We start from the raw sequence: 25,662 nt of genomic DNA on the forward strand, positions 1-25,662 counted from the left end.
TACTGTTAGAGACAGTGGAAGAAAAGAGACAGAGACAGACAGAGAGAGAGAGAGAGAGAGAGAGAGAGAGAGAGCGAGAGAGAGAAAGACAGAAGATATTATATGAGAGATAGACATTTGTAGAGATAGATCGTAGTGTTTGCGTTTGGGAGACTGACGTACATCTATATATGCGAGAAGAGACAGAGAGAGAGAGAAAGAGAGAGAGAGAGAGAGAGAGAGAGACAGCAGAAAGTAGAAAGAAAGACAGAGAAGGCGGTCGACGGAAGATCGTCGTGAAAAAAATAGAAAAAAATTCAGTCGAAAAGATGAGAGCGATATGGCGAGAAAGATAGAGCAAAATAAGAGAGAAAGAGCGACGGGAAAGAAAAGTGTTTGCATTGCGGCACTTCATATCCACGCGAAAAAAGACAAAAATTGCTGGCCGCGTCTGTCTAAACATATGTATGTGCCCATAATTATGGAAGTGGTCTAAGTCAGAATTAAAAGTAAAATAAGTTTATCCGTTAATTTACATCACATTATTTTAAACTAAATTAAGTCAATGTAATTTTTACGATATTGTGAAAAATGAACCATTAGATAGTGCTTGTTAATTCAACATTATACGGAATTCATTTAATATTAATATATCCTTTTCCTTTAAATATTTCTCGAAACAAGAAATATATGACTTGGACTAAATTCATAATTATGGGCACATATGGATCCTCTCGATGATCCGCGCGAAACACGCATCGGTTTTGTACCCTCGGAGGATGAGATTCTCGAAAGAAACAAACAAAAAAAGTATTAGCTAGAAGAATGGATATTGGTGGCGGGTCACCGAATCACAGGACTGACCAAGATTATACAGTAGAAACAGGAACGAGCCTGAGCGTCGTTCCGTGGGAACAGAAGGGAAACGAAAGAGAAACAAAACGCGCGATGTTGTTCCCTTTTGCCGCGTGTGGTCCTTTTGTGTTTCTGTGCTCCCGAAAGAGCAAACCAAAAGAAAGACATATAGAGAGAGAGAGAAAGAAAGAAAGAGAGACAAATAGAGAGTGTGAGTGAGACAGGGGAAGAAAAACGGCGCGGCGCGCGCGGTCTCATTTCTTCCTTCTTTTTTTGCATTTCCATTTCTCTTGTTCGATTTCTGGTCTCGCTGAAAAGCCACTCAACGTGTTCTCCAAGAGAAACATCGTGAAAGAGAGAAAGAACTTAGAGAGATACTAGTATTATATGTACAGAAAGAGAGAGGGTTTTTCGGTGGATCGCGGGGGGCGACGCGGGGGTTGCAAAATATAATTGCGCGGAAAAATAATTTCGCAATTGTTCGGAACCCTTCTCGCGTCGCTCGCCCGTTTCTCACCGGTGTTTGATCTTTTCGGTTGTTTTTAATTCTTTTTTTCAAGGGGGCGGGTGGTGGGGTAGGGCTTCGCTCTTTTTTGTTTGTTTTCTTATTGTCTCCTGTACCTCGTAGTCCCTTTTCCGAACTTCACGCTCCAAATCCCACTTCTGACCCTCACAAAGGTAGACGCGGTCGTAATACATTTGGCAAATCTCCTTCAAATCGTCTACAAAGAACATGGAGTGTCTCTCAGATTTCTTCCATCCACGGCTCGTTGTCATCACTAAATAGCCAGGAGGCGAGGGGAACGAGAGAGAGGGAGAAAGAAAGGGAGAGAGAGGGAGAGAGAGTTCTCGAATCGAAAAAATCCTCAGAGCGAAAAACAAAAAATTATGTACCTTGGAGAAAATTGTAAAAATTGTTCACAGAACACCGAGGATATTCTGCAGCTGCTCTTTGGAAATCTACTTGACGTTATTGGTTCGAGATCCCCCTCTCCTTCTCTCAGCCCTCCCTCCCGATCCGCTGATAAAAGACGCGGGAAATTCGAATCGACGCGAACGTGACCTGCTCTGAAATCTCTCCTTTCCGGTCAAATGGAAATTGTCCTATCGGCCTCCATCTGTGTCGGGCACGATACAGTCCCTGCCGTCGCTCCCTCGAGACTTTCATCCCCTAGGATCCCGTGGATCCTCTGGAAAAATCCTAAATCACTCTTAAAAATGTTCAATCTCGCTGAAAAGTTTCGAGAGAGCGTCGGATCGGAAGAAACATCGGCCAACAATCGCAACGCACACGGTCGACGACAATGCGGCGGTTAGAAACGAGCTCCAAAAAACGTCAAAAAAAGATAAACGAATCCACGCGGGAGACCGGTTATATAAATAGGAGAGAGACACGGTTAGGCTTTTTCATTTTTTGGTTTCTCGTCAGGCGAGCCGCTCGTATTTACCTCGAATTCTTTCATTCTAATTTGCCTCTCGAGGTCATACTTATCGCCCTCGAGCGCTTGTAGTCTGTTCCAATATGCCGAACAGATCGTCTGGAGCTCGGCTAGAAGAACAAAAGTTTCTCACAGAAGAGAGAGCAGGTTGGGGGCGGAGGATTAACAAGGCGGAGGACGGTGGTAGTTGTCCTTTCACCGGTTACCATACATCTTACTCGGTTTCGCTATCGCTTGCTATAGTTTCCGTCGGCGAATCGGTACTTTTATCGTGTGAACGTATTTTGGAGGTACCAGTCTGTAATACGGCGAATTAGCTTGCCGATTTGCGCGAGACTCTTATCGGTGTTCATATTGAATTTCGTTCTCTTTAAGGTTATAGCGCTGACTGCTTGGCCTGGTGCTATCATGCCGACTAGAATGAATCGGGTTGAAATCGATAATATGTGCTTCAAGAATTCACTTTTTAGTTTATGACTTTCATTTGTAAATTTGTTTGTAGATCTTTGTCGATATTACACTTTTTTGACTCTGTCCGGTGTACTTGCGAATCTATTGATTTTTTGCAAATATAGTTTCGCAATTTCATTGCGGGATTTATGATCCATCACTGTCAAAAACACTGTTCTCGATAACTACTCCCATTATTCATTAATGTCATTCATAATTCAGTTCACTGATAATAACTATTAAGCACGGCCGAAATAGGATCAAGCTCGCTAATAATGTCTATCGATAACGAAACCAATTTTTAGTCACTTATGATCGTTATCTCCGTAACAAAACCGTTTAAAATCTCAGAGATTTGAGAGTGAAATCTCAAAGAGTGAAAATATCAGAGAAGAATTTCGTGACTTATTAAAACTGCTGAGAGAAGAAGGAAATGTCTATACAGCAGACAATTTTTATTTTGCATAAGAACCCAGAGTCCAGTGATAAATATCCTCAACTCAAACTACGGAACAAGTTTCTGTCACTGATCTATTTTATAAAAATTTCTGGAGGCAATAATTACTTTTACTTCCCGATAAAAGTTGATATTGTTCTTTCTACATGTAATTGAATTTTGCAAGAAAATGAGAAAATCGGCGAGCAATCAACGCGTTAGCGCTCCAGCGACCGTGCGATAAATTACAGGAAGATGACCCAGATTGAATTTGCAACGTTTTCACCGTAAATCGCAGAAATTTCGAGCCGGCGCGGCGTTGTAAAATTCGAAATAGAGATCCTCAAATGACGCGTGAATAGCAATAAATTCTGTCGGTTGCTGGAGCGTGAAGATTATTTTGTATCGAAAGGTTGATCGCGGATAGAGGAAGAATCAAGGAATAAAGAGAAAGAAAAAGAGAGAGAGAGTGTGTGTGAGAGAGTGAGAGAGATTCTCGTGTTTGGAAGCAAGAAGCACGAAGCTGACAACTGCGTGAACGTTAACCTGACACGAAGAAGGATAAATAGTAGGCGTGTGCGAGCTCCCGAAGTTTCGAGTCGAATCGGGTCTGAATGCCGAAAATTTATCAACCAGGTCGAGATTCTGAAAGTTTGCAAAGTTGGAGTATCCGAAAAATTAAAATGCAAAATTAGATTACATATTTTTGGGATCCTGAAACTTGACTGCAGGCTTCGGGTACGCAAATGTTGGAAACTTTCGGGATCCCTAGCCGGCTCGACCACGATTTCCAGTAGCCAAACTTTATTAATTTTCAGGAAACATCCCGACCCGAGCCCGAAATTTCGAGTACCCGCACACCCCTAATAAATAGTGGATGTGGACGTGTTCACGTTTGTGGACTATTTGCCTACGCGCAAAGAAATGAAAAAGAATAAAAAGAAGAGGTTTGGAGCGAACGAAAGATTGTTGTTCTACCACAAATCGCTCACGGAAAAGGATCTAGGTATTTATCAGCGTTATGTATTATGATACAGTATTATTTCGTTATCTACTTTGGCTGCGGTTCTACGATTCGCGGGCGTGCCTGCTTTCTTTTTCAAATTTAGTCTATGTATATTGTGTGTGTTTGTCGCTCTTCGTTGGCGCGTGTGTTTTCTCTTTTTATTTTTGATTTTGGTTCATTTCTGTTCTCGCTAAGAAACTGTACGCACGCTCTACGAAAAAAAGACGTTTCTACGCTACGCAGTCAGACACGATAGTGGCCATACGCTACGTTAGAGTATCAGTTTGCGTAAAATATTAAGTGTGTGATTCAGCCTCGATGCCTAAGTTCAACGTACGTTAACATTAAACAGCCGAAACCTCTCAAAATCTCTGGTCACAAACGGTACAAAAGTAAACAAAAAACTACGATAACAGTCGGAAGAAAATCATTGTTACTCAGCGCCTTGCTCTAGCAACAAAATCTCCTTGCGTAAGTAATCAGAAAAAAGAATACGCACACAGTTCCCAAAGGAATGTGTGTGGGTATGTTGGAAAAAACAACAAAAATTATCTAACAGAGAGAAAGAGAGATAGAGAAAGATAGATAGATAGAGAGTAAGATAGAGTGAGAGAGAAAGTGAGAAAGAGAAAAAACAGAAGAAAAAATATGGTATTCTGCTCTGTTTTCTCTTTTTATAAATGTTAATTGCAACGTCGTCGTTTTGTGCATCGAAAAACATGTCGACCTCGAAATCCTTCTTGGCGACTTCGTACTCAAGGTCGTACTTCTGCCCCTCGAGAACGATGATCCTCTTATGATACTGGGTCAGAACGGACTTCACGTTAGCTGTCAAAATTCGAAGTCACCTTTGAAAAGAATTCGTTCGTTTGGCGGCACGCTTAGCTCTCTACTTCTTTTAATTTGTTCTTTTGTCGGATTTGTTCTGTTCCCTTCCCAGTGACACGCGGACTATTTCTGTTAAACGATTCGTTGAGAACGGGGGTTAGAACGGTGTAGAAAACGGATCTCGTTGAAATCGATTAAAATGATCGATACTCTTTGCTCTCGCCGATCAGAATGCACCAGCAACCATTGACCCCGATGATGACATTGATTTTATTCTGTGATAAGTTTTCAGACACGAAATATATCTAATATGTGTACTCACATATAGAATATGATAATGTTTATTCATGTATTAACACTTGTACAATTTAATATTAACATAGACAAGATTCATATGAAATAGTTTTCATTGGCATGGAGGTATTTTAAGTGCTTGTTATAACGAGTACACCTCTGTTGTAACTGTGTTATATTAATAATAATGAGGAAGGCTGATTGTCTAGTATGTACGTCATTGTGTCTGAATACCTTTGGCGTGGATTACACAAGTCGCAAGAAATTTGAGAATGAATTTAAAATAAACAGCGTTCACGTCTACAAACTGTTTAGCTGTATGTCTGCTATTATATAATTTCAATAATGAACGCACGACTTTTCGAAGTTTACTGAATTTCCTTCAAATTTTGTAAAGTAACTTCAACAGCGAAACATTTAAATCGACACGAGTCACATAATGTAGTAAAGTAAAGTGGTACGTAAAAGGTGATTATAGAAGAACTACATCAAAATTCTATTCATAAAACATACTTGTAGTTAGAAAAATTGTATTTTGCACCTGCATAAAATGGCAATAAATATTTGTACGAATAGAAGTATGGTTCCAGAGGAATTTAGTAATTTATACCATAAAGAAACGTTCAATGTGAAGATGTGTGCAATTTCGAAAGTACGTTTGTCACCATCATTGTCGATAAATGTTGGTGAATGCTTGTTGGCGAGGACAGCGACGTTTTCAGCGAGATCCGTGGCAACAGGGTTCGCAAAGTGGAAGAACATGGTGCGCAAGCTGAATCGAAAGAGTAACGCCGGATCCAGCTGGATCCTGGATCCAGGAGCAGGGGATCGACGCAAGTCGCGGCACGCGCATCGAACACGCGCGGGATTGATATTGCGCAGGTACATAGAAAGCAAACGAGATCGCTGCGAAAACTGCGGATGTCCGCCGCGAGACCAACTTAGATCGCCAACAGGAAGTCCAAAATTAAAAAGTAAACAAAAGAAAATACATAGAAATAGAGCGCTACAAGTTGGGGGATATTGCTCCGTTAAATCAAATGAACAGCGTATGGTGACAACTTGGTGAGAACACAGTAAGTTAATTAATTATCACAAGTACGCTGCTGAAAATAATCGACGGCTCTGCTTGTTCTGCGAGAAATCACCAGCGACAAAGATAGTGAGATAGTGGGTGGTAATTGACGACGAGATATAGCATTAAACGAAGAGAGCAAATCACGTAGATCGCGCGCAACAAGAAAAACGAGCGAACAGAAAGTTGTGCGAAAAAAAATAGAGACAAACAGAGATAGATAGAGAGTGAGAGGTAGAGATAGATAGAGAGACAGAGAGAAAGACAGAGTAGCCGTGTTATGTCAGATAGTGAGTGAACCAAAAAAAAAAATATAAAATAAATAATAGTATGTTTGTCAATAATTAAAACGGAGAGACGAAATGCGAAGCTCGCGACACTTGCCCGGGTTGCGCAGACGCGATATAGAATGGAAATGATCGTATAGAATCATTGTTTTGGCGAGGACCGCGAATTTTCGACTGTGACGAAGATGACACGTTGATTAAACGAACTTTCTACGCCATTGCTCGAAGATATTTCAACGTTCGCAGCGGCCGCAGGCCAAACAAGAAATTAAAGCAGACTTCTGTTTCGCTCGAGTTACTGGTACCGTTGTTAATTAAATCATACTTCAGACATGCAATTTTTTTGGCAGAGAAGGATTCATTGCTGGTACGAACAGTAGACGAAACATTTCCGAGCGGTGGCGCAGCAACTGGTAATTGTGTTTTAAATGGTGTGCTGCGAGTAGCCTACGGATGTTTGCACGAATTTCATCTTCTATCAATTGTTCTATTCTTCACACTGACCGCAAAAAATATTTCTCATTACGTTACGACTTCCTCGGGGTCTGAGGAAAATAACAATCAAATACAGTTTCAACTGTATCGCCAAATAAAAGTATAAATTAATTAAACCAACATTCTGCATTGCAACGTATGCTCATTCTGCAATAGAACTTTATATACACTAAGAAACTGAGCGTAAAGCGTCGAGAAAATGGCGTTGAATTTAACTGAAAATTCTGCCATGGTGCTATCGGTCCCTTGATAAATTTTTTATTAATCCTTAGAGGAGATCTGGTTCACTGTGAGCGCACAAACTCCGCAAATTACTGGCAGTAATGAAAACTAAAAAATAAACAGTGTACGTGTGTGGCACAAAAAACGTCGATATCTCTGGTTGCGAGGGTACGGATAAAAAAAGAAACGCGTCGTCACCGTGGCAACATAAATACGCTACCGTCGTATAAAAATAATGACAATGTTACGGTTGCGTAACAGCGAGGGTCGCCATCCGTTTGCCAAAACGCATCCGAGGATGCACGTTGGCCTCTCTGTTCGTCAATCGAACGTGAATTCGCAACCGACCGGGCAAGCGCGTTCCATTGCTCAAGTGCAACAACATTGAGCATCGGTGTTGTGTTAAAACTGGTGATGTGTGCGTGTATATGTACGCCTGTGTTTGTCTATGTATGCATGTGTTCGTGTACGTATGCACGTGTGTGTAAGTGTGCGCTGTGTCATTGTGGAAGTGTGTACGTGTTTGTGAATGCCTCGTTATTCGCACGTCTCGTTACGTTTCTCGCAACCGTTCGTTCTCAAGTACCTCGAAGTCCTTCTTCTTAACAACATATTCGAGGTCGAATTTTTGATCCTCCAATGCTGTGATCCTATTGTGGTACTCGCGCAGCACGCGCTTCACGGTCTCTGTGTGGATCAAGGTGAAAAAGATCGGACAGAATTCATCATTTCTCATTCAAGCACGATGGGGGAACGATACCGTTCTCTTTGTTTGGCCTCGGTGCGCGTCCTGTAACGCCGCTGACACGGCTAACCCACTGTCTACAGGATGGCCAATAACATGTGTGACACCGGAAACGGATGGTCTCACGCTCGGAAAAAGCAGAGTGAAATTTTTCACTTTGGTGTCCCGCTTTTCGCGAATATAGATCCCTTGGATGTGGTTTCGAATTTTATAGGTACGATCATTCATTTTTCAAAGATACCTGTTTTCGACATATGATTCTTTAAAAACAATCATGCTGTAGTTTGCTTCGAAAAGGATTTTTACACATTTTATCACGTGTCTGGCTATTGCTAGATGCTTCCACCTAATTTTATCGTCTAAATTTTCACAGTTTGCAACATATGATCCCGTAAAGACAATTATATAAGATATACTGAAGATATACTGTACTGTTGTGATCTTTTAAAAGGATTTTTAATTCGATGGTATGTCTGAACAATGTTAGATACTACCACTTGATCCTACCTTCTCAATATCAATTGCTATAAAATACTTAGTAGAAATATTGCGTTACGTTACGGACATCCTGTGAAAGTATTTTGAATTTTGTTATGCGTCTGACTATTGCTCGACACTTCTACTTGATGCTAGAATTGGTTTTACTGTCTTGAAACGATTCATTGGCCTTAAAGCAGTTAAAAGTATTTCTAATTAAATTCGTAAAATCATATGCACATAGATACTGGGACTCAATTATTTTTTAAACAATGTTGCACCTCTCAAAAATTTTACTCTGCATTTTCGGTTCGATTCTGGACGTGGAAACTCCTCTTCCTCGGTTGTACTATGTATTATTGAACATCCTGCATACCATGCCTTCGGAATTATATTTAAGAGGAACTATTCAAGATATTTATTTTTACTTTTATATGGATTTGTAGAAATTCTTTAGTAGCTCGAACACGTTCAAATTTAAAGAATAAAAATTGAAATTTTCGATATTAGATTGGTAACAATGAACCAAAAATAATTCATCTACTCACATAAAAAAAAGAATAGTATTGAATATATTTGTATTGAACACTTAAACGAGAAATGATCAATCAAACTATGAGACTAAAACAATTTTTTTCAATCACCAAATTCTCCCTGCTTGACCACACATGTTAGCACTTGTGTAGCATCCTGTAGCAAGTACAGGTGCCCACCTCGAGATCGATATCTCATCGAGTTCGCTATCAAATAAAATTCCGAGGCATCTGTATCGTCCACCGTGTCCATGCCATCCTTCCCTTAAAGCTAGCGTCGAGTCCGTGTAGTCTTCTTTGACGGTAATGTGTGCTGGCACACTCTATGGATCATTGTCGTGTTCACGAAACGTATGTTAACGAACGAGTTTAGGCGATCGAACCTGGGGGTCCGACGGCGTGTGTCTCATCAATGAGTTTTCTCCGAGAGGAGACACTGTGCGTCCGCAACGATGATGGATCGAAACCACCGGGGATACACGATTAATTATACCACGATCGCTAACCACGAACGAACAGAAATCCCACGGCACGATTCGCTTCTCACATGTCTCTCGGAAAAAACGCCCGGGGAAATATTCGCTCGGAAAAAATATGATCCTGATTCGAGCGAAAGCCTGCGGCGAGTTAATTTCGGCCCTGACGTAGTCGAACGTCGACTGGACGAGCACGGTGGCCGCTCGATTAGCGTCAGCCCTTTAACTATGCACTGCAAACTGTACACGTTGTCCATTCACCCTCCACAACTGTGTAACTTTGCAAGTACATATTTACTGTTTGCACTTCTCAAATCTTGGTTCATTTTTCCGATTTTTTGACTGTGGACACATTATGTATTTTTCAGTCTCTTTTCATTTTGTGTACATCTAGCTCATATATGAATAAAGATTGTACGGTGGAGAGTGCGAAGTGTACCCTACTGTTTGAAAATTTATCAATGCTGTCGAGATCATTTTTCAATTAATAATGTAAATTTTTCAATAGAAATATAAGCAGATTTTTATATATTCGCAGAGTTCTGACAAAACCGAGTGACTTTCGTTTCATCCATTTTCCAAAGTCTCTTCTAGTTCCGAAGTTACAGCTGCCCAAAGTCCACACGCTACACGCGGCATTGGCGTAGACACGCGAGCGCTACTATATCGAGCGTGTACGCTTCAAACCACTGTAACTCCTAACCTACGCAACATTTTTAAAAACTGTTGAAACAAAAGTTGCTCAGTCTTAAACGAACTACAGGCCAGCATAAAAATCTGCCCAAATTGTGACTAAAAAGGCAAGTTTGTCCAAGCAAGAACTCGTCTCCAGTCAACAGGAAATAGTCTGTTGAGTAGAATTAGTGCTTCTCAAGTCAGCCAGCGTGCTCGTGGCCTAGAGGGAGCGCGGTTTACGGTGCTCGCGAGTACGTTGAATAGAGTGTAAGTACCTTCGCTCGCGTTGTCGGTGTCCTTGGCCTTTCCACAGCGTTCTTCGATGATGCGCCTCCTTTCCGCGGCTTTTCTTTCCTGCTCCTTCTTCAATTCCTCGGCGGCTTTCTTACGCAGCAACAACTATGGGCAGAGAAGAAAGGCAGGGCGCCATTGTCAGAGGCCGTCGGTCGCATAAAAGGCGGAATCCTCGCGTGGCGCGAGAGGACCTCCAGGAAATCGCGGGGATTCGAGCCGGGCCGTAAACCGCCCGGTAAACTCTCTCCTGCGGACTCGGCTAAGCCCCGGGAACGCTTTCTTCCCTTTTGGAATACCATGCAAAGGACGGGGAACGTAAGCTTGTCCCGAGAACTCGACGCGGACCAGGATACCCGCGGCGAGAACGATTCGAAAACCGGCGGAAGTCTCGCGCGTTGAAGTGTGACAAGGTAATAGAGAAATACGGAGCTTTGAACGGTGTTGCGCAGCGAAATGAAGATCTAAGGCGGCGATAAAACGCGCCCGGTAAGGACCAGACCGGGAAACTTCCTACCAAGAAGCTGGAACAATGGCGCCGAGTGGAAATTCCCGGGGAAAATGCTCGCGAGGAATTTGGTCTGCTTCGGGAATGACCTTGATCCAAATTGAAAGATAAGGGAAAGGAATGATTCGCCGCCAAGTTCCAACCCCGTTTGGTCCATTTTAACTGTCAAGTCACATGCAAAAGACCTGGAAAGTGTTTTATAGGTTCCTGATACCGAAATATACACTTGCGATTTTAAATTGTGTTCAATTCTATCATTTGTCTGACTACTGCTGGTTACTTCTACTTATCTTGATAAAATGTGTAACCCCGACAGAAAATCGAATTTTTGAGTTCCTATCTCGTTTTGGCTACTTAATCATGGGTAAAAATTCTAAAAAGTATTTTACAAACTCCTGCTATCAAAATACATCATCTCCAATTTTTTGTTAGTCTTTTCGTTAAAAATTCTGGTCGTGAAAAACTGCAAACTTATTTGGTTAGAGATGTATCGGAGAGCTAGAGGAGATTCGTAAGGGGATTGTGCGATGATGAACGCAACGGAACGTTTGTAACGTGACGACGAATTGGTAATGAATGTGGTGTAAACTCACCCTAAGTTTCTTCTTCCTGTCAGGGGTCATGAAACCCTTCTTCGCCTTCTTGGCTTTGGAAGCCTCTTCGAGGCGGGCGCGGACCTCCGCCCTCTTTCTGTCGGTCTCCGCCTGTTTCCTCTTCTTTTCCTACATTTTCCGTGCGAAACTCCCTTAAAACATCTTATCTGACAACGACACGGAACGGTAGAATAGTTCGCAACGGCGCGAAATTTGAATTCTCAAAGCGGCCGTGAAATTCATGTGAAAAGTTGGAGAAAAGAGAATCTTTAATCCCTTTTAAAAATCCACGGACAACGGAATCTAGTCTTTCGCACTCCGGTGGTAGTGTACAGTCACTCACGAAACGCTATACACATGGCAAATATCAAACTATCAAAAAATATGAATATTTAAAAAAATATCATTCGTTTACTAAAAATGATAAAGACCTCGTCGAAAATAAAATATAATTCTATGTTCACGATTGATCTATGATTGCTAGGAGAGCAATTTTTAGAGTCCGTCTAATCCTAATTAATATTTTCAGATAAGATAGACTCAACAGATTTGACAAGTGTATAAAAATTTTGGTGACCGACTGTAAAGTGCATTTACCACAAGTCAAAAATTTACCGAGTAAAGATTTTCAATATTGACGTACAAAAAGTATTCTAAAATATTTTGCTTTGTGAATTGTTTGAGTTGGAGGCTTCTTTGAATGCAAAGGACTAAATAGTGCCGAAAGCATCGTACGCAGGCCCATGACGGGATCTTTTCGCGAAGAACCGACGCGGATAACCGTTTCGATTAGCATGGCTCGACAAGTTATTGAAAAAGTTTCGCGAGTGATCGTCCTGTTCTGCTTGACTTTAAGGTTCACCGATAGTTTCCCCTCTTACGTACATCCTCGAGACGTTTCCTCTGTAAAGAAAAAGAGACGTAGATCGTGAGTAAAACTTCTTCTTGCGGACGGAACGCGGAACAACCTTCGGACCGGAAATGGGCACGATTCTCGAACAATTTCACTATTTCATCTAATACAGTAACCCACTGACATATTGTGCATTACTTTGTATACGTATTCATATATTTTTGCACTATAATATTTTGTTCTTGACCTTAAGATTCTCAAGTTTGTTCAACTAAAAATGGTCAAGTATATTTCGCATCTGTTATTCATTGCTCACTATCCGTTAAAACGAAAATAATATTCGAACACAAAATTAATTTTATTTGTAATGTTAAAATTTGTATGTTCGTTCGACAGGAAGTGTTCAATTAATTCTGAATTTATTGTTCATAGCTCATAAGAAAAGTGAATCGTGTGCCAAGGAAAGTGTTCCGAGTTCCGTGTAGAAAATTGCGCGAAGCGTTTTATAAAGCAGTGTGTGTGTCGCGTGATTTGCAGCGAAGTGCAATTTTCAATCACGACGAACGAGCCCGATGTGCGACTTGCAAATAAATTGTGAATGTCTAACGGCATGTAACAATTGGCTGATACTCGTGCTGTGAACCCGAAAGAGCCCGAACGAATCCCACGTGCTAATTACAAAGGCGCCAAAGCGTGAGGAGCATGCTGCGGACATAAACAACACAAAGGACGCTTCACACCGCAAAGGACACAGAAATATTTCGTCTTTCATGCGACTGTAGTGTCTACGTTACCCCAGGTTTCTCTGGTTATCTAGGTTGCTCGTGCTTGGAGCTCTATTCTACTACTACACTGGCTAACTATGAGTCAGTCGTGGCCAAATTAGGATACAGGGAAGGACACGTTGTTTGTCAGTGTCGGACGGACCGCCATAAGTCGTGCAATTCGTTCGCATAAATTTCCGTTTCACTATTCAGAGAACAATTAAGCATCGTAAACACGGTCTTCATTACTTTTATCCAAAGTGTTGTTTTCTAGAACCACTGCTGAAAAATGATTTTTTTTCTATCCCCAGCAAAACTGTTATAATTTTGAACAAAATATATGGAACTAAAGCAACTTGTATGCACTGTTTGGTTTTTAATTTGTTCGAATAGCTTGTATAGTAATTGAGAAAATTGTCTCTAAAGTTAAGGGTTCTCATCCCTGTATGTTTTACTTTTGACTGTTTGCTTTGCAGATACTTCGAAGCAAAATTGTAATGTACAATGAAATAATTATCGCATTGATCACAATTAAAGCGATGAGTAGATTTGTTGTATTGAATGTTAACTATGAAATCATTATTGCGTAACTATGGACACAATGCACGTCCACGTGAATTTGAGCGACGCTCTAAATAGTTTCATTAGGTAGTCTGATAATTCAATCGTCGATTGCTGTCTGTAGTTGTTAATTAGCGGCGGACATATTCCAGCTATCATTGTAGATCAGCAACAATTAACGACTGCGAAACACAACTTGTAATCTATTACATTTTAATCGGCATCGGTAGTGTGTAATCAGATCACGTTCTACCCGGGCCTGCTTTAAAGCGGCGTTTCCGCTGAAACACTGAGCCAAAATTATGCCTCGATTGTCCTTGTAATTGAATTCAGAATCACTTCCGATGAAGATCAAATTATACGGTAATTTTATTTAAATATACCATACACGAACAGACTGAAAATATCTAAACAAAGACAGCAGTAAAAGATAATATCATTTAACATCAACTGCATGGGAATATCTATAAAAAAGACAACAATGAAAGATATTGGGCTGGAACGAAAGTTCGTAGCGCCTTTAAATTAAAATTCAGATATTTATTCATAGGTTTATTCATTACCATAAGTTGCCTCCAAAATGGCTAAAAGTGATAGAACAGAACGATAAATATATTATTGAGTAAATCTGTGTATAAACATCTTTATTTTACCATTGAATTTCAATGCGGAGTTGGGCATAAATTTTATTTAAATAAAATTTTAAATAAATTTTTATTTATCTTTTTAAATAAAATTTTATATAAGTAAAATTCTTGCCCAACTCTGTTTCAATGTAACAAACGTTACGAACTTTCGTTGCAATCACATTTTAAGTGCACAAATCAATTACATGAAAATACCTATACAAAGACAACAGTGAAAACCAATATTTATTTTACTCAAATATGAACTTTTGCTTTTGATTGAAATTTTTTCGTGAAATATATGTACAAATGAATTCAACATCTGCGATTTATATAAATTGCGAATTAAAATCTGGATTTTTTTAGAATCGAATGCCAATTGTGTGATCGAATTTGATTTACAAAATACGAATGTGCAAGTTCCCTGAACAGTGGACAAGAGTAATGTCAGTTTCCACGTTATAGAATTCCAACATTTTTGTATTCTGACGGCACAGAACAAATGTTCCCTGTATAATTTTTCATTGAAACTTGGTTCACGACGAAAACGAACATTTCTCGAAGACGTGACTTATGTCGTTCCGAGGGAACGTTCCCGCGAAACAGAGGGAACGTTACGGGAAATACGTTCTCCCCCGCGAAGTATAAAAACTTTCTCGCATGAAATGAACTTCCGGCGGGAGATGCGCGAAAGGAAGTGTGATGGGATTCTAATATTTTCGTACGCCGGGAGCAATATCTTCTCCGGCGACTCGAACACATGGAAACCGGATGTTAAACCGGGAATGTGGAGCATGTCGGGTTGATATTAACCCTCGCCATACGGTGTCGGGTCCCTTGAGACCCAACCATAACGTTACACAAAGGTCCAAATCTGTCTAACGCAATTTCATCAATGTTTTAACAGTTATATTGAATCTACAATAATTTAGCTATCGATTCCATCAATTGTATACATTGATTTCTCTGAATTAACACATTTAATCAAATTCAAGCGTGATGCAAAAAATGTTGCTAGAAAGACAATTAAATTGATCACATATACAGAGTGTCCGAGGTCATTTGAAGCAACATTTTCATTTGCAAAAATGTGGGCTTCGGCAATCACATGTTTTGGTTTTTTTCCTGTAGATGGGTACATAGATCCGATGGGTAACTGTTCGAAAGAAGTCTGTCAATGTGAAGTGCGCGTGGTGTTTACGAGTCTCTATTGTCCTATTTCTTCCTTCAGAAACTTTCTAAAAGAAGGACGGACGATGTTCGGTGGTCATGTGTTACCATAAATACTAGTCTTACAGCGTTTCCTCTCGTGTCCTGTTTTTTGTCTAACCATCCCGTTGTTCGACATGCATAATGCTCTCCCTAAACTCCTCAAAAAAATCTTGCCTAAAATCAGTGTCGTTCGAACCGCGGTAAAGAGAACGTCTCTAAAGACGTTCGCGGTTGTGATCTACCACCAGAAGTGCAGTTCATTGACTTGACCGTACGTCCCTTGGCTTTCGGCACTGGCGTACACCTGAAGTCAGCTGTGCAGTTCGTCTTCGAATGGCCCAGTGACACACATTTCAAGCAGCAACTGCATTTATGGCGGAATAAGTGAGTTTTTAATTGAATCAATTTCTGTGTGTGCTCCTTCTCTTGTTCACTGCTTCACCGCGGTACGACACCAACGCTACCGTCAATAAAACCTACCGCCTGGCTAAACATTCACTCAAGGGACCAAAAATTTCCGACTTTTTGGAATGTAATATTATACAATTTGACAAAAAATAATAAGATTTTAGATTCTAGTGCTAGGAATCCAAGTTTCAGGGTGCGGGGTTACTCGTTTAAATATTATTTCAAACGCGTTTGACAGGTTAGAACGCTGACATATTGATTTCCTCGCACTGGAATTTAAAGTTTTATCATTCCTTTCGTCAAATTGTATAACATTGCATTCAGAAAAGTTGAAAATGTTTGATCCTCTGAGTGAAAGTTTAACCGTGTTTTTTGTGAACAACTCCTTAACAAAGCCGAGGCGGACATTTTTGCAAATGAAAATGTCGCTTCAAATGACCTCAGGAACCGCCCCTTTCAAGGAACTCAAACATTTTTGGGACACCTTGTATGCGTATGAACACGTTAATTCCCTGCTTACACACAAGTATCATGTTCTGTTTAATTTAATTGTATTACTCCTTAAATGATGATATAGATTTGAAATCTTGATGCTAGACACTTTGGGGTAATTGTATACATAGAATACAACAGGTCCTCAATGACCCAGTCACGGCTCATAACAAAAATTAAAGTCTGACCAATTTAATTATCTTGCATCTTCAGTAATAAAAAATTTTAGTCTTAGTGATGCTGGATACCGCGGAATGATTACACAATTTGCAATGGGTCCTCAATGACCCAGCCACAGCACATGAATAAAAATTAAAGTCTATCCAATTTAATTGTCTTACTACTTTTGTAATACAAATTTTTGATGTCGATGTTAGACGTTTTGGAATTATCACACAGAATGAAACGGGTCTGTGAAGACCCAGCCTACCATCGTGACCGTACCGCGAGGGTTAATGGGGCGCTTTTACAGCAATGTAACTAAAAAGGAGCCGGGAAAGTTTCAAAAGAGAAAGGAACCGGGCAGATAGAGTGTACGGCTATCCCACGGCGGTAAATAATGTTGAAATAAGAACGTGAGTGGCCCGATAAATCAAGGACGAAGTCCACCCCGCGGAGGCAACCGACGTGTCGGTCGTAATACTTCCGGGTCTATCTCTTACTCTGCCTTGCCTCGTACGAAATTTTACGTTTATGCCCGTGGTGGAAAAATATACGCCGGGTTCCCCTGAAACCGAAACATGTTATCGGCTATCGGTACGCTCGATAACTCTCCCCCCCTTTATCCGGCGCGAAATTGTTTCCAACAAATTACGAGCGCGTCGATTCTGCGTCCCGAATATCGAATGTCACGAGCGATTGCGATAAAAATACCAGAGGAGCAATCAAATTGAGAATAATATTTAAATTGTTTAATAAAATCTCTCTCTCTCTCTCTTGCAGGTAGGTGTATCACGAAATATTGTTGCTGCCGGACTATTTTTTGCTCTCTCTCTGAATCCAATTGGCAGCGCATCATCGCTTTCGCTAATGTTCGGAACTGGTCCGTGGCTTTTATTTCTTTTGACTATGAGAATATTTTTACAGCAATTTAGATTTTAATATTATAAAATAGCCATTGTGAGGCGGTTTTTAATAAAACGTTCGCTCCCAGGCGGATTTCATAAAGAACTATATTCAAGTTTTAGCCAGTCTTTTAATCAGAGAAAAACTTTAAATTTCTTTCTTTAAAAGTCTTTAAATTTCATTACTTGAAAATAGAATTTCCATTGTCGTCAAGACACAAATTATTAAGGCTCATCTACACTGCGTATTTCTTTGTACTAATGATTGCTAATATATAATATATGTATATGTATAGAATAAATTGATCACTATTTAAATGTCTACAAACGTTCATAATGTTATAACAGAATATATACTCATATCTGGGAATGTCTGGCGCAATTGAAGCAGTAAAAATATGTATATTTAAAAAGTTGATTTTTCTTCAAGACGAAATTCAAGCCTGTAAGACGTATACATATGTATGTACAAAAAGTCTGTAAGAATTGCTTATTTTTAAGCTATATAAACCTATATTTTTTTCTTGAGATCAACGATGCAGTTTTAGAAAGATTTTTATCGAGCATTAGAATAATCCTGAACATTAGCGCACGAAGCGAACCTTGCCATTTTCTTAGAATAAAACTGTCCCACATGAAACTAACGTTGGCAAACACAACTCAACCGGAAGCCAGGCATTAATTCTTCGAAACCGGAAGTCACGGGCGTCGCGTGTCCCCGGAGGTAAGATTATTATTCGAAGGAAACATCGAAGTAGCCGAATGGAGAACGATATCGGTGGATTCCCGTGGTTCCTCCGCCGGGATGGAGCCGTATCACGGGTAATCCGGCATTCCATAAGAAATGACGAGATAAGGATGATGGTATGGGGGCGTGCGGGGGAATTCTGTAGCCGGGGATTTCGTGTGGCGGTTCCCCGTGGAAAAAGGAAATATGGCGGGGGATGCCACGAGGATAAACTTCTACGGTCTCCTCATTATTCGGGGCACAGAAAATGGTACATCAAATGATAAAGAAGACAAAAATAGGGAAAAAAACTACTGGCACACTGCGTGTGGTTCATCGTGGACTGACAGCTTTTTTCGCGCTGTCGTGTCGCGTCAAGTTTCCACTTTGAACGCTACAAAAAACAATGAAAAACAGGGCGCTCCCGGTCGATTCAGAGACCCGACACGATCGTTCTCGGTGTTTATCGCAGAACCGGAAGTCCTAATTCCGTCTAAGGGTCGGTCGTCCAACAAAAAGTACAACATCCGGGAGGGAAAATTCAAAAATCTCCCGGACAAAATTCGCCGACCGAAAAACGTCGATTGTGCGTGAGGATTTCAACGCTAAACTTGCCACCGTGAAATCATTGCTCTTTTCCACGATTATATGAATTTGTTCGAGGAAAATGATAGACTACATTGTCTCATTTAAGCATCTATTACAATTAGACTGCAAATTTTTATTCCAAAAAGCCATATATAGCAACAAAAAAGGATATTTCTTTCATTTTTACCACAAATTAAAATTCCCATTTTTTCTTATTCTCATAAAATGAACCCCTTGCATTCGACTTCTTCTTCCAAGATATCACTAAAAATTATTACACTATAATTCAAAACAATTTCTACACATTATTAAGTGTTAAATTCATGTCCTGATTTTCAAATATGTAAAAGTATGTAATAACTTCAAGTTGAATTTCACTAAAAAATGAACTTGCTAGGTTTTTGGACCCTAACAAAATAGAAAAATGGTCATACGTAACGAAAATATTGTAGCTCTTAGCAGTCGAGGGGTAACTCCGAGTCACCACTAAAAATTGCTGTACTATTATTCACAACTTTGTTTACATTACTAAATATGGTGGTATCTAATCAATTACTACACGTTTAAGTATCGCATGAGGTATTATATCAATTTCATATCCATAAAATGTAAAAATATCAAATACTATGGAATTATTCTAGGTCGGGGAAGAAATGTTTAATTTTTAAGTTAAAATAGCTCCGACTGCAAAGGGCCAGATTAGGTAAAATGTCCAAATTGTCGAGTCAAAACAGCTACTAATGCGAAGGGTGAAGTACAAACATTGAATTTTGTATAAAACTCCACAGCTTGATTACAATGAACATTTTAGAAGATTTAAATAAATTTCCATTTTATAAGACGACATCAATCGGTTACTTTTTATCGGTAAATTTAGAGTTGTTATCCTCTTGCTCGAGTCTAGATTCAACAGGGGGTAGTTCTAAGTGTGTTGTCGAGGGGGTCTCACAAGCATAAAGCACAAACGATGCATACCTTTCGTTACAATTAATTACACTGCAGAGTCCAAACGATCCATTGTTCGTCATTCCAACGTCAAGTCAAGATCCAAGATGTGGCCGATGATGCGACGAGACATAAAAGGGTGGAGAGGGAAAGAGAAAAAATAACAAATTAAACCGCGCCCTATCGAACGTGAATTTTATCGAATCGACCCGGTGATTCATCCTCCAGAAATTTTAGGAATTAATTTACATCGAGGAATCTGCGAAACTTCAAAAATCCAGAACACGTGGAGCGCGGAACGAGAAATAGTTGTTACTGAGAATATTCGTCCAATTAAAACATCCTGCCAGAAGCTGCGTGGAATAAATTTTTAATAGCTAATGCATTTCAAAAATAAATACCTCGTTTGCGGACGAATAACACAATGGTTTTTGTAGAATTTTAAATGTTTTTGCAGCGAAATGAGATATTAATTTTACTCGGGCGGCGAGGACTCGAGAAAATTAAAACGATCATTTTTCGCATGTTGGATTACGAATTTTTTATGCTTTGGGAAATTGTTTTGTGTTTCTAGAGAACTTCAGGACGTGAATTTTTCTCAAATGAAAAATTATTCTTCGTAACAAAATCGGCGAAATTTCAAGGAAAATTGAAACCATAGCTTCCTGAATATCTGATTATAAATTTCTGTCATTTTAAACGACAGTTTACGTAATCTTCGAAGCAGCTTTCCTCTTACGATGTGAAAATTATTCTCCACGAGAAAATGAAAAATAAATGAAATTTGATCGAGGGCTCAAGAAAATGTGTAATATTGAATCCGTAAGCTCCTATTACTTCGAAGGCTAGTTTTGCTTCAGTGGAGGATCCAAGAGTGTTACTAAAAGTTTCTTTTTGGATTGTCGTCGCTTTTTCTTGGAACGGTTGTTCCTGCTTCGCGGATCTCCGCGTTTAAATGAACATCCGCGGTCTATTTATAATATTTAGCGAAGCTTTACCTTATTTCCAGAGTAAAGCCCATCCCGAAGGAAAACATGGGTTCACGTAAACGTTCGCGGGAAAATAATGAATTAACTCGTGTTCCTATTAAAGGAGATGTTTCCAGTACCCACCTAACCTCATCGTCCGCCATCTTGTCTGCTACACTCGTCTACCTAAAAATAAAGCAGAGAAAACGAGATGTATCGTGTACAAAATAACAATAACCAAGTGTTGCGTCACTGAACACAGATAGCGATTTGTTTTCTTGACACACACTACGTGTGAACGCTGTCTTTACACGACGGTGCCTGGGTCCGTTTTGACCCATATTTTATATGACTTTATAATTGTTCGACTATTTTGTGCGACTCTTAGAAAAAATTAGCGATTATACCAAAATCTCCACTATTCGAATTTTTAATCAATTTTAAATCAATAGTGTAAAAAAGAATTGTCTACACCCTCACAATATAAAAGCAGCTTCCCAATTCGTTTCTCAATTCGATCATCTCCAATGATTAGACTGCGGATATGTATTTATGCGAAATAAAAATTGTTTGCATTAATTCCAAGACATAGGAACGAAATAGGAATTTCTTTCTTTTTTTTTTAGTAGTTTTAGAGTAAATCTTTAATTTGTTAAATCTTTCTACTGTTTGAAATTACGCCCATCAATTTTTATAATAAATGCAAAAATACTTTTATTGTTTCACTAAGTTTCGAGTGACGCAAAGAAAAATTGATTTCTATTATGCAATTAACCAGTTTAGAGAGAAACAAATATCTGAATGGAACCAGGCATCGTCAGTGTCTATCTCCTAAAGATTAACCCTTTGAGATCGAACAGTAGTGAAACAATAGAAAAATTAAACCTATTGATTCATTTTACTATTTATTCCACAGTCTAGCTATGAGCTGAATAAAAAGAAACCTCGCTACAAAAGATGATGTAAATATTTTTAAAAATGCTCTTTCTCAAAGGGTGAACCATAATCGCTGGCAAAGGGGGGTTGTGTCATCGAGGAACGGTTGCGTCATTCGTGCAAATTTTTCGGTCAGTGACAGGCGTCACTGTTGCGATAAATCGCGGGTGCGGCGCGTAAATTCTCGGCGCTTACTCGCTCACACCGACGCCGACGACGGTATAGAGTATCCGGTGCTCGAAAATAGCCAGGCGTCGGCCCCCGCGTCCCCACCTTCGGAAATTTGGTCGACGACGACGTCGATGCGTCGGCCGATCCAAATTTGGATGCAACGACCCGATAGACGCTCGCGACCCGAAGTCGGAACCCGAGGGGCGGGTCGGAACCTGGAGAGAACGAGACGATAAGGGAGCCGGAAGCGCCTCGGATAACCTGGAGCTGTTCCCTTATCCGTGGAACGATATCTCGAAATAAATTCGATGGCTGGCGAGGCCCACACGACCCGAGAACTTCGGAACGAATCCCTGGAGCCTCGGCTGGAGAACAATTTTCAGAAACCATGAAAGGAAACGCTCTGAACTTTTCGCAATGATTATAAGAATTATTATACATCTTTATAAATCTTGAAATTATATAAAGTCTGTCCGGTTGAATTAATATTTCCATAAGTACGTGTAACACGATCATTAAATTCTGTTGTTCAAGAACTGTTTCAAGTTTAATAACATTCTAATAAAGAATGTAATGTAAAATTCTGAAGATTATTGAAAGATACTCACAACTAAAAAATTTATAATTTTGACACAACAAACTATGAAATTGTACAAAGTGCGGCTCCAGACTTCTTATAAAAAAAAGAACATAACGCGTACACAACAATTTAAAGTCTGCTTTCAATATAATTGTAGTACTTCTCCAACGTACAGTTTTCATACCAAAGAGTATGGCTAACTCTGCTAAATTTAATCTGATTTTTGTTAGAGTAACAAGTATATTATCTTGGCCATTGATCTTGCTCATCCAATAATTTCAAAAAATATTCGAATCTCGACCATTGTAGAACAATTTCGAGATGAATGGCTAGAGAATTGTTCCGGCACAGAAGGATTTCGCAAGACCATGAAAGGAAACGGTGGAACGCCGGCGGTGGAAATAACTGTTTAAATATAGAAAGTGGGATACGAATGTTTTTCGAAGCAGAAACAATAATCGCGGGTTACGAGGTTAATTAGAGTGTGCAGATTGCGACGCTAGTCCAGAGAGAGGAAGAGCCTCGTTGGTGAAACAAAGTTATGAATTATTGAAGAAACGCTTCTCGGTGGATCGGGTTACATTTAGACCTCGCGGGAATCTGTTTCTCTGGCTGGACCACTAGTTCTGAGTCAGCTACAATGTTTCAAAATAGCTTGCAAATTTATTGCATTTGCCGATTGTGTAAATGGCCCGTGTGCAATTGGAAAAGACAACCGAAGAACTTCCATTGAAATCCTTTTTCTAATCTGGAAGATTTTGATTGTACACTGTCATAGATGTGAAAGTTTTTTGGGAATAATTATGTAGGCATGTACATGTTTAGATCTTCTAATAATGGTGACAGCTTGGATGAGCACAATGTAGATGATTTCTGTGAGGATCTTACAAACAGTGATGTTCATTTCGTTGATTTGTAAAATTGTATGTACGGGGAAATTAAGCAAAAGTGTAATTTTTTTGCTGAAGTATTACTAGTGGACTTTTAAGTGATATTGACGTGGAACCATTTTATCGGAGTGTTTTGAAGTCCTCTGATATAGCCAGCAATAATGGCGACCGATTAGGGATGGAAAAGCTCATGATTTACATAAATGAAGAGTGCCTTCTAACCCTTGAAGAGGCTAAAAAAGCTTTCCAAAATATTGAAATGAAAATTCTCTTGAACTAAGACGTACCTAAATCAACTACCAATTATACCTCGATAACTTCATGCAGTATCAGTAGACAACAATTACGATTTAAACAAGCTCTGAAAGCTGTAATCAGCAATTCAGAAAGATAGAATAATTCCCAAGGAAATTGACAGTTCGAATGATCATGCAACTAGGTTACATCTAGGTCATCCGTGTCGAGTGTAGAATCGTCTGGTTGCTAGAAAATAGGGAAACATCGAGTCGAGAGAATTTCATCGGATCAGAGTCGAGCGTCGCCTTTTATATTCATAATGGACGATCGCTTTCGCTAAGTATAGCCTCCCTCTCGCTCGAGCCATTCCAAGACTCGACTCCGGGACGTGTGTCCCGTCTCCGATGTCAAAGAAGATCCCGACACCGTAAAAATAGAAAACACGTCTCTCGAGTCTCTCTACCGCTCTATACGATCTTGCTGGCGAACGATCTCCGCCTAGGATCATAGTCGCTTCATGATCTACGTGCTCGATCGCCTAGAAACCGATAAGAAGAGCAAGAGAAGCTTGCCAGGTGATGGTCCCCGAATTTCGAAGAAGAATCAGAGTCGAGGATCGAAGACGGACATACGATGCGCCTTAAAAAAGATAGACGTCGATTCAGAAGCGTCTGAACGAGCTATAATTGTCGGCGAGGTAGCGGCAGAGGCGGCGAATACTGGCACAAGGCTGTTCGCGTGTATCCGCGTGCTCTATTGAACAGATCATGTTCGCCAAATTTTCCTCATTGCGAAAATAAGCGAGCTGGACATCACTGCAAAGGGATTGTTTACACATCCAGGCGGTGAACAATGTTTTCAATTGGACACAGAAGGCTGGAAAGGGCCAGAGCAAGCGGGGGCACTATTTGCCTCGTGGGGCATCGTTTGGCCCCGAAGAAAGAGCGAGGAAATCTATTCTCAAGCTACAGTATTCGATCTCACCGATATTAATTTTCAGTAAAGCATATTTCTAAAGCAAGCATGGTACCAATAGCCTCATAGGGCACTGTCTGACCGTGTCAGGCACCGTCTGATTTCATGGGAAGAGCAACGAATTTAGGACACGCCCATTTACAGCACTCTACACAAAGAGAAAGCAAAATGAAGAGTTTAGAGTTTCATTTTCAAACGTCGTTGGCTCCGGAACTATTTGTCACTGGAGAAAACGGCTCCCAGGTGCAAAGATCGCTCCAGGGGCCACATCACGAAGTCCAGTCACTCTTAAGGGCCGACGACACGCGGAAATCGCGCACGAACGTCTCAAAGGGTCACAGAATCCGCGGAGGAGAATATGAAGGTTTTTTCGGAACACTGGTGACCTTGAGTCGGGTCCCTAAGTTCGTGAAGCACAGCTATCTCACTGGTATGCACTCTAGACGACGAAACGGGAGGTTGTTGGAGGTGTCCGGGTCCTCTTCGGAGGTTTATCGCGATGATGAAGCCGATCGTTCCAGCCGCGAATTGAGCTTACCTTGAGAAAGAACTGTGCTGGCTTCGACTAGCCTAACCGCCGATACAATGATGACTGATATTGGATCTTGGACAGCTGCTTCGATGTCGTGCACCACCATCGTGGGCTGTTCACGTGATGTCGGCCGACCAATGGCAGGAGGCCGTCGGTCGTAAGCATTTTTAGGCGAGAGCTTTGCCCGCTCCGCCTGCTGCCAAAAATAATCGGAAACTGAAAACGGAGCCGGGCCCGCTTCGTTCGCTCGTTCGCTCGCCTGTTGCCTTCCAACATGTTCGATTAACCCTAGATTACTATGCTATCGTGCCTGGAAATTCTGGTGAAAATTAAAAATCCGAATTCGATTGCAGTCTCTCTAATTCACGACAAAAATCCTGTATCTTACGATGAAATAGGATACACGAAATGCTAAAGCTGTCTTTCACGCTGAATCTATTAATTGGAACATATAGAGGATCATCTGATG

At 40.3% G+C, this 25,662-nt stretch overlaps 1 protein-coding gene across 19 annotated transcripts in view; it reads right to left on the reverse strand.

Annotated features, from left to right (window-relative positions):
- Wupa (troponin wings up A) overlaps positions 1 to 25,320 on the reverse strand; it is a 38,974-nt gene extending 13,654 nt beyond the window's left edge. For 3 of the 19 annotated variants that reach the window (XM_076447518.1, XM_076447514.1, XM_076447524.1), the window contains exons 1-6: positions 25,200 to 25,301; positions 21,022 to 21,058; positions 12,550 to 12,567; positions 11,665 to 11,793; positions 10,548 to 10,671; positions 1,456 to 1,556 (exon numbers count right to left, since the gene is read on the reverse strand). In XM_076447518.1, coding sequence (XP_076303633.1) covers positions 1,456 to 1,556; positions 10,548 to 10,671; positions 11,665 to 11,793; positions 12,550 to 12,567; positions 21,022 to 21,036 — 387 coding nt within the window. In that variant the 5' untranslated portion in view covers positions 21,037 to 21,058; positions 25,200 to 25,301. The other 16 variants (XM_076447515.1, XM_076447512.1, XM_076447523.1 and 13 more) reach the window with 10 other exon arrangements.
- Between the last annotated feature and the right edge of the window lie 342 nt (positions 25,321 to 25,662).

The sequence above is a fragment of the Lasioglossum baleicum genome, chromosome 3, assembly GCF_051020765.1.
Source record: "Lasioglossum baleicum chromosome 3, iyLasBale1, whole genome shotgun sequence".
Lineage (NCBI taxonomy): Eukaryota > Metazoa > Arthropoda > Insecta > Hymenoptera > Halictidae > Lasioglossum > Lasioglossum baleicum.